Source organism: Passer montanus, unplaced genomic scaffold (genome assembly GCF_014805655.1).
Source record: "Passer montanus isolate IOZ18808 unplaced genomic scaffold, ASM1480565v1 scaffold11, whole genome shotgun sequence".
NCBI lineage: Eukaryota > Metazoa > Chordata > Aves > Passeriformes > Passeridae > Passer > Passer montanus.
The window spans coordinates 4,338,463-4,354,295 of NW_024357613.1; the positions used below are offsets into that span (position 1 = coordinate 4,338,463).

The 15,833-nt window shown below is 35.4% G+C and overlaps 1 protein-coding gene across 5 annotated transcripts in view; it reads left to right on the top strand.

The window, feature by feature from the left end:
- Positions 1 to 15,081, top strand: part of HACE1 (HECT domain and ankyrin repeat containing E3 ubiquitin protein ligase 1) — a 47,221-nt gene extending 32,140 nt beyond the window's left edge. For 4 of the 5 annotated variants that reach the window (XM_039728911.1, XM_039728930.1, XM_039728934.1 and 1 more), the window contains 6 exons: positions 2,736 to 2,932; positions 7,581 to 7,712; positions 8,417 to 8,515; positions 8,921 to 8,991; positions 13,620 to 13,733; positions 14,175 to 15,081. In XM_039728911.1, coding sequence (XP_039584845.1) covers positions 2,736 to 2,932; positions 7,581 to 7,712; positions 8,417 to 8,515; positions 8,921 to 8,991; positions 13,620 to 13,733; positions 14,175 to 14,277 — 716 coding nt within the window. In that variant the 3' untranslated portion in view covers positions 14,278 to 15,081. The remainder of the gene's footprint in view (positions 1 to 2,735; positions 2,933 to 7,580; positions 7,713 to 8,416; positions 8,516 to 8,920; positions 8,992 to 13,619; positions 13,734 to 14,174) is intronic. The other variant, XM_039728921.1, reaches the window with a different exon arrangement.
- The last annotated feature ends 752 nt before the right edge of the window (positions 15,082 to 15,833 follow it).

Here is a 15,833-nt window from a genome sequence, read left to right on the forward strand (position 1 = left end):
TTCCTTTTTTACTTTTGTGTGTGTGTTAAAAGTGAAAAAGCCTTGGAAATTAATGTCTTGCTAGTCTTTTTTGTACACCAGAGTCACAACAATTCTTTGCATCACAGTTGTGAAATTAATTTTTTCTTCTGAGTAGTGTCATTCTTGAGAAATGAAAATAATTGTTTCTTAGTAACTTAAGACAGACGAAGTTGAGAATGTTTGTGAACTCTGGCAAAAATCTATTAGCATTCTTGATCATGTCTGGAGTTCTTCACTTATGCAGTAGTTTTTAATAAGGTGAAGCTCTGCTGTTGGAAACCTCTGTCTACCTATTCCAACAAATACTACTTATTTCCCAAAACAGGGTTTCAGAACTAATGCAGGTTCATCCTGTCTCTAATGAGAGAAGTTAATTCATATGCTTTTACTTTAGTATTCAAGAGGATTGGACAGAATTTTTATAGAAAAGTAACTTTTTTAGTAGAGATAACCTCTGTTAGCTGGTGGTGTCTGCGGTCTAGAGCTCTTCTTTGCTCTTCTTTAAGAGCCTTTGTGCCTCTTGATTGATGCACAACTTCTGGTAGGTGAGGAAAGATCATTAACTTATGTGATGACTCAGCTAACACATAACTAATGTGCTTTATAAGGTATTAGATATGTAGTGTGCATGATTTTGTGTGTGTGTGTGTGCTGTGAAACCAGTGTTCCCTAGGTCTGCATGTTTATTAAGGCTGCACTCTCTTCCAGATGTAGCAGGGAGAAATACAGTTAGAAATTAGCAAGACCTCTTAGGTTTACGTTTCTCACACTTCTTATCTGTCGGCCTTCTGCTTGAACAGGGGAGGAGCAGATGGTTTCTCTAGTGCTGTTTTCCACTTACTTTGTATTTCTTTATAGAGATATGGTTACTTTCCTGTTAACTTCCACCTTCAGCTTACAAAGACAGCGTATTAATTCTTAACTGTTCTATCTACTCTTACATTCCACTCTATAATAGAAAGTAATCCTTGAAATGGCATAAAAAAGGTGAAAATTAATTTCTGGCTTGGTGTATTTTGAACTGGAGGCCTTAAATCCTTGAATAATGAATAAGCTTGTCTTAGAACTTACCTGTAGTATCTCTTTAAAGTTCTGTGTCACACAGAACATACCTGCTTCTCACAATTATTCTGAGATAGATTTCTCTTCAAACTACAGGGGCCTTAAGGGTATACAAGAGAAAGATACATAGTATTTTGTGGGATTCACATTTTTCATGATAAATCTGATGGAATTTTTTTATAACTGCCTGCTTGAGTCTGTTCATTGGTAAAATATCTGTCAATCAAATGACTGAGCTTAGTGCTCTGTGGTCTCACAACATGCTGACTATGAGTGTACTCTCATCATAACACTTGTTGAGTTTCTTCTCTAAAGGAGTCTCTGATTCCTACTTTTCAGTCTTCTTTTCCCACATTTTGCGTTTATCCCTCAGAGACCTCATTATTTCCACATTTCGTGTGTCAAATGCACATATGCTTGCTAGTTAGCAAAAGTGAAAGTCCTCTGGAAACTACTAGACAGCTGTTAGTTTTTTTTATTTTGAGAGAAGTGGCAATGATATTTAATTAGTAAGTTATCCCTCTCTTAAACTGGAGTGTTGCTTGATTTTATTTGAAAAACAATGCCTTACAGCTGTGTACACACCATTGCAGCGGTTGTCAACCATTCCAGGGAAATACTGTAACATTTTTTATACTTTGATGTTTGGCAGTGGCTGCTAACCTTTGAATTTTGTGTTTCTCTGGGGTACTGAATCCACAATCTATAGTGTGCTAAGGCTTCTACTAATGGGCACCCTTATGACACTGCATGGTTCATGGAAGATGGTGAAGCAAGGATAGTACTTCCCAATAACTTGCTTTTCCCTAAACCTACTGCTCCCCTCACCCCCTGCCCCTTTTCTCAGATATTGTATCTGTCTTGGTAGCATTGAAGTATCTATCATGCCAGAGTTAAAATAATCAAGGTCTGCTTTCTTGTGAAGAGGGTAGCTCCCTTGCATAAACTAGGGTCACCTTGTTCTGGGCCCATTTGCTCAAATGTGCTTGAGTGCCATGCCTGTAAAGGGATTTGTAAATAGACACTTTCTGTACCTGGATAAAAGTCAGACTTCTAGCTGTTCTCCTATTAATGCTTCTAAATGACTTGCAAGTTCAGTTTGAAATATAAAATTCCTATAATAATAATAATTTAAAACTGTATAATAGTGTTCATTTCAAATATGATTAAAAAGAAGAACACTGAAGAGTGATAGAACAACAGGAAGGTTGTCTCCCCCCGTCACCCAAGTGATGCTTTGAGGGAGAAGATACAGTTATAGAGAAATAATGTATTTGTGTTGCTAAAATTTAGGTAGGAAACTTTAAGACTTTGTAGGAGAGATTTAACATTTTGTGTTCAGAATGGGTAGATGCTTTTACTGAAATCCATTAGTGAACTAAAATGGTGCAAATTGGTTTTTCCTGAGTGATATGTCATTTGCTTCACTAGGAAGAAAAACATACGGAGAAAACTTGATTCTGTAGTATTTTAAAAATACAGCATGCACAGTTCTGCTGTAGTTGGCAACAGTTTTTCTCTTTTCCTATTAGTGCATTATTCTGGTTTCTCTCTAGAGGGCAATCTTCTACCATGTATTAAGTTAGAATCCTTTTTGCTTTTTCCTATTTATTTGAGCAGTTTTGTCTCTTTGTGTTTTTTTTTTTTCCTAGGCATACCTGTAAATTATCAGGATGTAGCATCTATTGATCCAGAATATGCAAAGAACTTGCAGTGGATTTTAGATAATGATATCAGTGATCTTGGTTTAGAGCTGACATTCTCTGTTGAGACCGATGTGTTTGGAGCAATGGAAGAAGTGCCATTGAAGCCAGGGGGTGCAAGTATACTTGTTACACAGGAAAACAAGGTGGGTATGCAGGTTTATTCAGAAGATGGTAGTATAGTACAAGCCATTGGACTGACTTTCTGAATAACTGGAAGGATGAATGGTATACCTGTTTTGGAGAAAATACAAAAAAGGTTGCAGATGCCAACACTTTTTCCTCTTTTTCTAAGTTAGCATGTTACAGAAATAGTACTAAAAATCTTTAAAAGAATTCAGATTAGAGATTCTTCTTTCTGACGGAACTTTCTGACAGAAGGAAAATAGGATCAATTTAAATGCAGGATTTATTTTTAAAGTTAAGTCTTGGATATATATATCAAGGAAGTAGAACAGTAGCAATTGATAAACATAAAATTATAGGTAATGTTGCAAAGTGTGCTGCCTGCTAGGCCAGTCTATAGCACTGGATTGCTCTAATTAACATGCAGATAATGGACAGAGTAAAAGTCTGCAGGAAGATTTTTCAGCCATTTGCAAGTCACTTGATATGTATGGAAATAACCTACTTTTTAAATTTACTTTACTAGTAGCAGGTTGAGAAGCCCCTGATTCCTCTGCAGCATTAATTCAAAAAAAGAAATATGGGAAAACTCAGCCAGATTTTGATGATTGTCTAGAAATTATGATAAACACAAGTCTAATTGAATCCTGCAGTTACTGACTAAACAGTTCTGAGTAACAGCAGGAGTGTCATGGGTAGACCTGCAGTTTTTTGAAACATTGACTCTTGCTCCTGATATCTGCTTTGTGTTCTGATTTTTATTTGTGTTGGGCTGGCTGAGCCTGTTCTCTGTGCTCAGTAAGCATTTGGCTTCAGGAGTGGCACAGCAGCTGCTGCACTGGGGAGCAGCCACTTGGTGTCAGCCTTTGTTACAAGGACATTCAGTTTGTGTTGGAGCAATTGGCACTGGATTCTTGTAGCCTTAATCCTCATTTTCATTAAGGCACGTTGTCATTCCAATAGCAGAAATACGTATTATTAGTCTGGTTCTGCACTGATTCCTGCAATACAGTCATTTGTGAAAGAATACAGACGGTAAAAGAACTCTAATTGTGAAGGTAGTGGATGCTTAATTTCTTTATTATCTGTTGGAGAAAGCAGGATGTTGATTCTTGTGTCTGGTCAGTCTTACCTTCTCAGTACATAAAAAAGATGTATTTAGCATTAACTGTAGTTTCATAGCAACTATTGAAAACCCGTTTTCAAGTAGCATAAAATTAGAAGTTTGCCCACATGAGGGTACCACCAGTTAGCAGCCTTATTTGCTTTCTTAATTTTAGAGCTGGGACACAGTCTAAAAAGAGTGATGGAAAATGTGTAGAGGAGATGCTTCCATTCTATCTCATCAAGCCTTTGTCAGCATGGCAGGAGGGGATTGGAGTTGATATAGCTTTAATTTCAAAGGTGGTAGGAAGAAGGTGACTCTGGTGGTAGCTTTGAAACTATTAATATGATTGCATTTTTTGCATTTGAACGTGCAAAATGTGAAGTCAAAAAACATCTGTGAGATGGCACTGTTTTGTTCACTGACAAAGTTGTTGACAATTGGAGATAAGTATTTTAGTGGTTTTGGAGTTTTTTTCCAGTTAATTTCATGTAACATAGTTTTGCAGTATGTTTTGGCTCAGCTGTTCTATCAGTTTAAATAGGAATGTGTCTACTTTATAAACAAAAATCTCTTTTTCTCCTGATATCTTGTTTTTTTTCTGCCTTTACCCAAGGAATAATAGATCACTGTTTAAAACTCATTGTATTTATTACACCTCTGGGAGAAGAAAATTCAACTTCTAAAATAATCTGCTGTGCAGATTACCTGTTAAAATTAAATTATGAATGGATCTTTATCCCTTAAAAAACCTAAACAACAAACGCATATGCAAAAAATCTCCTGTGCCAAAAACAGAATAAAACACACCCTTGCCCCTCCCTGCACAGAAACCACCCTTCTCTCATTGAAAACTGAAACAGAGTAAATGCACTACTAGTAAGAGCTATTTGTAAAGTGTTATTTTCTTTGAATGGGGTAATTTTATTTTTTATATCAACTGTAATAGGTGAATGGTTGTGGGACAATTAGATGATGCAAATACTCATGTCTTGCAATTGCTGTGTCCATGTAGCCCAGCTGAAATACAGTTATAGTTTGGTTCAAATGCCTTTTGTCATGGTAATGGAGAGACTTCAAAGGGAAAAGTCAGGCTTTGTCCTGAATTTATCTTTGCTCTTTGCTGTGTATCATTTTGCAGCTTTCTACTTTTTAGGAAAAAAATAAAAGTAGGCACAGTCAAAGTTTGACTTTATGTTATATTAAAGAATGGTGCAGATTTCCACAATGCTGTGGCTTTCTCAGTCCTCCCAGAACCTGTCTGTGAGCTGGCCATTCTGTTTGGCAGTAAAATAGTAGGTATTTTTTTTCCAGGCAGCTGTAAAATGCAGCTGCTCTCTGAATCTGAAAATCATCATAACCATTGATCCTTGTCTCACAGTATATGGGATTGTGAAATCGAGGAAGCATGATCTCTGCTTTATTTACCTCAAAGTAAATACAGAACAACCCCTCACCCAAACTAGACTTTGCCATTATATTTGTGATGCCCATCTAATGTGTGTTCAATCAAATCTCCCTTCCTTAAAGAAGCCTGGATCATAACTTTATGTACTATGTAGGAATGCATATGTAGATCTGAAATGATGTGGGTATTTCTGTTTTGTAATGTGCCCCTAAGGCTTCAGAGGGGAAAAAAATGTAAATGAAGTGCACAGAAAGCAAAACAAATTGACCAGGTTGTTTACTGACATGTATTATGTAAATTCTGTGCTACAGGTCTTTAATCATGTGCCAGTGCTGATAGCCAGGATGCTTGGCTGTTCCAGGCTATTTTAAACCTTTCTTGTTTCACCTAAACTACAGCAACTGCTTTCTCTCATAATTGAAGTGTTCAATGTAGTATATTTTTTCCTGCATAAAATAAGTATTTTATTTAATGGATTTTTCAAAATAAGATTGTGAATTTTTCTTTCTGCAGTCCTGTTTTTCTGGGTAGCCTAATTTACATAAGAACAGTTTAAGAGATGTAAAACAAGCATTTCTGATCATTGAAAACAACCAGTACTAATGTTCTTATAAATCCTGGTTTTGAAAAAATTTCTGATTTCTTCTGTATTCACAGACTTTTGTCTAGTGCAGTTAATCTCCTTTGCCCCTCCTCAGTCCTCAGAGAAGGGAGCTGTCTTCAGCTCCACTGACAGTAGAAGCAACCTGGGGAGATTACTAGACTGAAACTAGATTTTTGGGACCACTACTGCAGTTGAAGATATTATTAGGTCATGTTCTTCTTCTTCAGAGCACTTCACAAATTAATTGTTCTCTCAATCTGATAAAATGGTGATAATGCATTTAAAAGTATCTTTCTGCAACAAAGCTGCAAACAACCCCTCTGTACATCTGTGAGTGTAAAGAGCTGTGTTTAAAAAGTATCCTTCTGTTTTGAAATGTTGCATAGTTTATTCTCTTTCTCTGAAAGGGAGGAAAGAAAAAATGCTTGGTTGCTTTTGTGTAGGTTCAGAACATGAAAGTTTAGGTTGAAATATTTTAAAATTAAAAATCAAAGTAGTATTTTCGTAAGACTGTTCTCTTGAAAGAATCTGATAGTTGAGATGGTTTAATTGCGAGATACATTTCATGATTTTCTTATTAAAAGCCATGATTATGAAGTCAAAACATTTCTTTAAACACAGTACCTGAATAATCTAGGAACAAATTTTGTTTTCAAGTAGAAAACTATTTTCTTGAGTAAAGAAACTTTATTAAACTTGTGTGATTTGGTCAGGGTAGATAAGACATTTTATAGAATGTTATACATGTTTATAGAATTTTAATGTAGGCACTTTTCCCTTCTAAAAGGCACTTGTCTCCTTCTAAAAGCCTTCTTCCATTAATGCCTCCTAGGCTTTTGTGTTCTTAACAAAAGCAAAGTTCTGGTGGATTCCTTTTCTGGCTGGCATCTTTCAAAGGGAAAGGAGCCCCCAGATCTCTAAAGTGCATTATAGTCTATTCCCTGGCTATGATGGAAGTTATTTTCTGGTGTTTTTCTTTTTCAAAAATGAAGGAGATTTTTCAAGACTTTCTTAAAAAAATTGAAATTCTTATTAAGACTAATAAACTCTTCAGGCTTTATTGTGTATTATTTTAGGTTTCCAGAGATGGGGTGGGGGTGGAAGGAAAGCAAGGAAGCTTTGCCTCACAAATATTCCTTCAGAAGTTAGCCCTTTTTCCTGAGTATTGTCAGTTTGCTTAAATAGAGTATTTTTGCTTATAGACATTTGTGTGTTTGTGGCCTTAATTGAGCTTAATAGAAGTGGTATTAGATGTGGGCATGACAAATTAGGTTTTGTTTACTTCCTTTATCCTAGTTTGAGTCCCTGTTTTTTGACTGGTTTATGTAACAACTCAAACACTTCTGTTTTGGAATTGTCTCAGGAAGGAAGGTGGAAGAGCAGAAGGGGCTTATTTTGGTTGCTTCCACGTGAAAAATGCAAAGGGACTCTTACTGCCTTACAGTGGAAGAGATTTGTAATGCATTGAGGACTGCATTTGTGTGTGTGAGTTTGTTTGAGCACTGTGTGATTTTGCTGGAGTCTATCTTAATATTGTTTTCTGTGTTGCAGGCTGAGTATGTCCAGCTTGTGACAGAGCTCAGAATGACAAGAGCCATTCAGCCTCAGATAAATGCCTTTTTACAAGGCTTCCATATGTTCATTCCACCATCTTTGATCCAACTTTTTGATGAATATGAACTGGTAAGCTGAAATGCCTACATATTTTTAAATGCTTTGTTCAGCATATTTCATCAGCAGTGTAGAAGTAAAGGTCAGTAACCACAAAATAAAGATTTTGTAGCTTTCACGTTGGTATTGCTTCCTGGGCATCTATCAGTGAGGATCTCGTTATGTGTATTCCTGCTTTTTCTAATTACTCAGCATTGCCATCTTCCTGAAACTTCACATGGCAGTAATGAATGCCTTAAATTGTAATTTCAGTACGGAATCAGCATGTTGTGGCCTTTAAGTCTTTCTGTATTTTCCTCAAGGAAGACAGAAATCCTATAAGAGTAAGGAGATGCTATCTATTGTTTTTACTTTTTCCGAGTCACTGAGCCAAATTCCAGTAAATTTTGTTGGTGGCTTGATCTCCTGTAACCAACACATCTCAAATTTTCTCTGAAGCCATGAAAGGACTCGGAGGTCTTTTCTTTTAGGTTCTTTGGCAATAATTTTTCTCTCTTGCTAGTGTATACTTGAATTAAACAGATCATGTGAAATTACCTGAATTCAAGAATATTAATGTATCAAAATTTAATTGTGGGTTCCATAAGTTTGCAATAAACTGAAAAAGCACTGTAAGCTTTCTGCTTCTTAAAACATTACTTCTTAAAATAACATAAATTCTTGAAACAGGTGGTTAGTCAGGACGACTAATCACAATCTGTGTGCTTTTCCTGAAGGAGCTTTTGTTGTCTGGTATGCCAGAAATTGATGTGAATGACTGGTTAAAAAACACAGAATATACCAGTGGCTATGAGAGAGGAGACCAAGTTATTCAGGTAAAATGATTTATTTGTTTGTTTTATTTTTTTTAAATAATGTAGACTATTTAACCCAAAAAATGTGGTTTTGTTGTTATTATCTGTGTGTGTTTGTGGAAGCTTATTTTGGTTGAAATTTGTGGAGGTTTTTTTTTTTTTTTAAATAATGTAAACTATTTAACCCAAAAATGTGGTTTTGTTGTTATATCTGTGTGTGTTTGTGGAAGCTTATTTTGGTTGAAATTTGTGGAGGTTTTTTTTTTCTAATACTGTATTTCTACATTATTATTTATGAATTTGGTACAAAAATTCCATAATTTAAGTAGCAAATACATGTATATTCCATTTATTGTTTTGTCAGTATATTTTCAAGTACTACAAGTATGTAATGGCAAATACAAACTAATTTTTTTTTTCATTTAGTGGTTCTGGGATGTGGTGGAAGAACTAACTCAGGAAGAGAGAGTGTTACTATTACAGTTTGTTACTGGCAGGTGAGAGACTCTTCTGTAAGAACAGATACAATTGTCTAGATACTCTGAAATAAGATCAGAAACTTGAGAGACCCTAAAAGATCATCTAGAAACTGTTTTGCATACTGGTTGTTCTATACATTGATGGAAGTAGACAAAGCCTGTGTTAATACTTTTGCTGTCTCTGTTGCCTGCAAAATGATTGATTACTTATTTATTATACTTGACTACTTTGCAAGAGGCCTTTGTTGCTGTCCAGGCTGTTCTTGACAAGGCCATAGTGAATTTAAATGAGCTTTATATTCTTTTTCCTGTTGCATGTTTATGTGACTCTTGACTTTTCTAGCAATCAGCTGAGGCTGTAGTAGATGAGATAAATAGTTTTCACTTCAGTCAATATATACAGAATATCCTCAAGCTGAATTGAATTTAACATCAGTGCAGTGTGTGAAGATAAGTAAAGATGTAGCCTTATGGAAGACTCTCTGCTTTATAAAGGTTTTCTGTCCTAAGTTCTATTTGTTGTCTAGGGAAAGCCACTTTTATTTTCCTTATGGTTTAGGTGCAGTGAGGGAATGTTTTAGCAATAAATGCTCCTGTAAGCTGGGTGCGTTGCTGACCTTGTGGGTACAGACATCTCACAAAGTGGATCCATAAACATGAATGTGACACCTGAGTAGTGCAATCCAGTCTTTTTCTGGTTGCAGGCAGAGATCCCAACATCTTGGTTTGATGTTGTTTTAATATTCTAGATTTAGTAGAGTAGTTGACCTTTTGTGTATAAATTTTGTGGTTAAACAAGGATGAAATACAAATTAAGATCATCAAAACTACCTTTTATATTAAGAAATTTCACAGCCAGGGATGTATCATCAAATGGCCTGGTCTCCAAATTCTATTAGTGTCACTTGATTTAGTACGAATTTCCTTGATATTAGGGATCATGGACAATTTAAGAAGCTAGTTGTACGCACATTGATCTTTTTGTCCTCTGAAGAAATGATTCCTGAAGTTGTAACTGCACATGTGTGGCATGCCTGCTGCTGGCCTTTCATTTTTAGTGGACTGGTCCATTTCTAAATCTAGACAGAAAATAAGGATCTTTAAAATGTAAGGTCATGTTTCAAATGCTTCTTAAAACATTCCAAATGATACTGAAGTGGCATTCAGTATTTTCACGGCATTTGGGATAATCTGCTGGATTCTAAGAGGCGCTTTCTATCAAGTAAACAGTTACACTGTCTGATTAATATGTGTGTCAGCATCATTTGTTTTGCTCACAAATCACCTACTGTCTTGTTCTTACCCATTTTCTTGTTGATAGGAAAGAAATTTTTGGTGTGGCTTTAAGAACTCTGGTCTAGAATTTAAAAACAATCTATTTAGGATTTTTTTTCTGTATCACCTAGGAGGAGCCCTTTGTTTTTTCTTCAGTGTTTGAAATGTAATAGATGTATTTTTCCATAAATATTTAACTTCTGAAAGTTACCTCTAATAGTGATATGCAGCTGGCATTTTTGCACATAAGTTCTACTTTCTTTTAAATGGAAGATTTAGATGCTGACTTTTCTGTGAGCCTAGTACAGTAGTCGGCTGATACCTTAAGCAAAATTCTACATTAAAAGTACACCTAATTTCAAACTATGATGTTTTTCTGGTCTTAGTGAAGAATTTGTTTCTGTGGGTACTGGTTGGCAGGCTACATTCAAAAGGCTTTTTTTCCCCTCCATTTCCTTTTATTCTCTTCTGTACATTCACTTACTTGATTTTTTGTGTGTGTGTGAAGTGGAACTGTTCTTTCTTTCCAATCAAAGACTATGAAATTAATCTAGTGAATTAAATAAAATAGTTAGATTTATGATTATGTCTTCAGTGTTTCTCTGACATCTCTAAATATTTCCTTTAGTCTTCTTCCCCCATTTTTACATCTCTCTCTCTTTTTCTCTTACGAAGTCTTGCTTTGGTAGTTTCAGTAGACATAACATTGCATTTGTCAATAATACCAGTTTTGAGACATCTTTTAATAGTAAAGTAGTTATCATGAGCAAAGTTTGAACATATTTGGAGGTCTTAGCACACTCAAGAAAAAGTCTAAATGTTTTTGTGAATCATGTTGGGGATCTGAAAGTTCACTTATGATGCCATTTATTCTTTCTCAGCTAACAGCTGCTTGAGATATTGCCAATTCTACAAACTTTTCTTATTTTTCCTCCTCTTGATCTCTTTGATATTTATAATAGTATTTGGCTAATTTATTGTTAATTTTCTGCTGGCAAATTCTGATGGGGTTTTTAGTGAACAGTTGGAAGGAAGTGTTGACAGCTTGATAGATTCTAAATGATAATTCTACTTTATTTGAATTCTACAGCTGCAAAGATTGTATAGAACTTCTTTGGGGACTCTAGTTTTTGTGGCGCAATAAGCAATATGCTTATGCTCTTTTAAGGAAAATTCAGCATAGTTGTTAAATATGAAAGATATATGTGTCTGCTGTCATATAAGGATAGAAAACATAAGGAAACAAGCTTAAAATCTCTTCTACAGTGTTTTAATTCTGAGCAAATGTATGCAAAACTTGTCAGTGGAAAAATAGTTAGAAACATCATGATTCAGATGTAAACGTAGAAATTTCCAAAGCTATGAAATTGTATTGTTGCTCTTGCACACAGCTATTGTGATATTTCTTACATCTGTTTAGAAGGCTTTCTTTACTATATTGGCAGTGTTGTGCTTGGAGAGAAAATTTATTCTTGGAGGCACAACTTTCTTTTAAATATTCAAAGCTTTGACCATGCTTTATGATTTTGACCTGTTATATGGAAAGTATTATAATAAGTTACATTGAAAAAACTTTTAGATAATAGTGGACTGAAATAAATTTTCAGCAGTTTTATTGCTGACTTGAATGTGGGATGTTTATCAGAGAGGAGAAAAAAAGTCATTGCATGGGAGGCAGGACTGTATTGGAATGTGAGCCAAAACCATGCTATAAGAGTACTGATGTACCATCTTTACTGCTGTTCTGAATTGTTGCTGTAAGCACAATTCCATTTGTATCAGAAATTATATGCTGCAAATAATCAGCACTTCTCTCCATAGGGGTTACTTTGTCTAGCAGTGTTTGAACTATATGCTCAACATTGCTGTTGTAATGCTGGGTAATACACATTTATGTGTTGGATACTACAGCTAGTTCTAAAAGGTATGTTTAAAAGGTATTACTGTGAGTTGTGTCCCAGCTCCTTCACATTCAGCAGCAGCAACCATTATGCTTGTGCTTTTTTGCCAGGCAGTTTTACTGTGAGTGGAAACATTACTTCTTCTGTTACACTTGCTTCTGACTTTTTAGGTTTTTTTTGATGCAAGGGCTGTGCTAGCAAGGCGTTATCTTGTAGTGTATGTCAGCTTAAGTTGATATTATGAAAATATCTGAATATCTGAATTTTATTCTATTTGTTGGTTTTGAATGAGAGAGGGAGTCTGAACAATGGGCTACTGCCCATTTACACCTGGAGTAATCTTTGAATAATATGTTTGTCAAAGGAAAAAAAAAAAGAGTAATATGATTAAGTGAGATTGCATTCCTGAAGATGCTAGTGATTTTTTTAGTGTGTTCTAGTTTTGCCGTAGTTTGTCACTGGGCTATAGTGTGACTGATGTAATGGTTTCATTAGTTACTTGAAATGTTTGGTCTGAAGTAGTAAATGAACAGACATGTCAAGGGCATTTTGGTCATTTGTCCCACAGATAGTAATCAGAGAATAAACTGTTTTGTGATGTAGCTTAAACTTTAAACATAAATAGACACTGTCTGAACTGAGATAATGCCACGATATAAGAAGGATATAAATCTGTTAGAAGGCATCCAAAGAGGCCGTGAAGATGGTGAAGGACCTTGAGGGGAAGCGTATAAGGAGCGGCTGAGGACACTTGGTCTGTTCAGCCTGAAGAAGAGGAGACTGAGAGGGGACCTTGGAGACCTACAGCTTCCTCAGGAGGAGAAGTGGAGGAGCAGGCACTGATCTCTTTGGTGACCAGAGACAGGACCCAAGGGAATGATGTGAAGCTGTGTCAGGGAGGTTTAGGTTGGATGTTAGGGAAAGTCTTTTCCCCCAGAAGGTGGTTGGGCACTGGGGCACCCTCACCTCTGTTTGGATAGCAGGAAATGTTTTTCACTGATGATGGTTGGGCACTGCAACAGCTCTCCAGGGAAGTGGTCACAGCATCAGCCTGACAGAGTTCAAGAAGGATTTGGACAGCAGTCTCAGGCACATAATGTGGTCCCTGCAGACTTAGGAGTCAGATTTCAATCCTTGTGGGTCCTTTCCAACTCAGAATATTCTGATTCTATGAACATTCTATGAACAAAAACTGGTTATAGAAATGAGTCCTTCTTGCAGGCAGCATGATCTTAAATGTCAGCCAAACAATATGGTGCCTATTGTCAGTGGACTAATGTGTTACTTGGTCTTGTAATTAAAAGGTTTTAAACAATGAGAATTTTGATACCAGTAAGAAAAAGGGAACTTTAGTAAAAGCATTGGTAACTGTCAAATTATCCTAAGTAAGAGATATTTTCAGTGTGAAGATTACATTTTTTTTGTCTTATAACATTATTGCCCTGCTCTAATTTCTGTACATTTTCTCAGTTCCAGGGTGCCTCATGGTGGTTTTGCCCATATAATGGGTGGCAGCGGGTTGCAAAATTTCACTATTGCTGCTGTGCCATATACTGCAAATCTTTTACCAACATCAAGCACATGGTATGATAACTATTCTTATTAAAATATCTTAAAACCAGGGCTTTTTCATGTCAGTCACAGTCAAAAGTACAGTTTTTTAGAATATTAAAAGGTCCAAAAAATTTAAACAGTTTCTGTAGTATTCAGTCTCCAACATGAAAGTGGTGGGTTTATCCCAAAAGATGTTACAGTATGTTTGCTCATTGTTTGCAACTTGAATTTGTGTAATTAAAGGTAGTGAAATTAATAAAGGAATATTAAAGTTAAATTACTTTGTAAAGTAATTTGTATTATAACTTACTGAAGTGAAAAACAATTTAATTTCCTACAATTACTAAAAGTCTGCACAGGGTTGTTTTTTTCTTCCATACATGTGATCTCTTCAGGGTTTTTAATCAGAAATCTTTACTGTTGAGTTTTTTCTGAACTGTGATGTCCTTTTTTTTTTTTTTTTCTTTCCAGTATCAACATGCTCAAGTTACCTGAATATCCAAGTAAAGAAATCCTGAAGGACAGGCTTCTTGTGGCATTGCACTGTGGAAGCTATGGTTACACAATGGCATAATGAAGTCTAGAAAACCCATCTGACTGTTAATGTGCAATTTTGAGTGGCAGAAGTAATTTTGGAAACTGTCAATAGAAAAGCATCTTAGATGCTGCAGCCCATTGCCAGGGCTGGGTTTCAGAACAGCACCATCAGCTTTCCCTCCATTATTGTGTTGTCAAGGTAGCTCTGATACCATCATAACAAACTTCTCAGTGTGCTGTATTTTCATTTTTTTAAATTACAGATCTGTATGGAAATCAGTTTACATGCTTTTCATTATTACTTCAATCTGAGAAAGTTTGTCAGAATCTCTTTCCACAGTTTACATTTGATTTTCAACTATGTGGTTAAATGACTTTTGCATTGCAGTTTACTTTGCACTCAGATGGAATACTGCAAATGAAAAGAGTTGTACTTTATGCCTTGTTGCATGTGAAAGTGCCATTTATTTTTGCAGACCACTACAGAAAGTTCAATTGGAATATTGTACAGTAAGACAGAACTGATGTATTTTCCATTTCTTTGCATAGTAACAGAAAGAAAATTTTATAACTTTTTAGTATTCTAATGTGTATAATATGTAAAGATTAGACTGTTATGACTGGAAAAAACCCAACAGATTGAGTTTATCTAGTTTATATTAGAATTTACACTATATTCTACTAAATATTTAAAGTATTTGTGACTTTATAGTCAACTTGGAGTTTAGAATTTGTAAATATTGTTTAATATCTATATCCATTGTTTGAATGCCTTTACTCTTTCCTTGATATAATTGTATGTTCAAAAGGTATGAATTAAATTTTAATATTTTAACCAGAATCGGAATGTGACAAATCTGTGTGTCTCTGTGGGCAGATTATTCTGTTTCTACCAGAATTTTGTTAATCTTTCTATAATTTAAATTGTCATGGAACCAGTATTTGAGGAGTCGTTGTCAAAATGTATGGATTGACATAACAAAATGCACAAGGAAGTAAACTGAGCTTATGAGGTTAACTGAAAAAAACTGTGATAGAATCTCATGTCAAAAATTTATATAGAATTATTTACTGCTGTTTTTTTCAGATTTTATTTATTTTTATCTAAAGCATTCATAACCTCTCTGGGGGAGTAAGAGAGAAATCCATGGACCATCTTGCCATGGTAATTTTCCTCTGGACTAAGCTTTATACATGAACTTATTAGCTTCATTTCCTTTTTGGTTCCATTTGTGCACATGTTGTGTAAATGTTGGTTTAAATTCTGAGACAGAGTCTGTGACTGCAACATGAAGAGAATACCAGTTTTAGGTAGTGGAAAGAGCAGATACTTCCAGCAGGACAGTCCAGGGAAAGCTGCTAGGCTGTTGCTTTCAGGAAAGGGAATGAAATCTTGAAATCAGACAACAAAGTCTTAAAAAATGCTCTGGAAAGGAGATATGACCAAAAATAGTGCAATTGAAAAAAACCAGAAAATTTGGAAATGGAGTGACAGCAACCAAATGGACTGAGATGAAATGAGGGGTAATGAAAAGGACCAAAACTTGCCAAAGTTACTCCAGTTAAAATTCTGAAATGAGGGAAGAAAGGTAA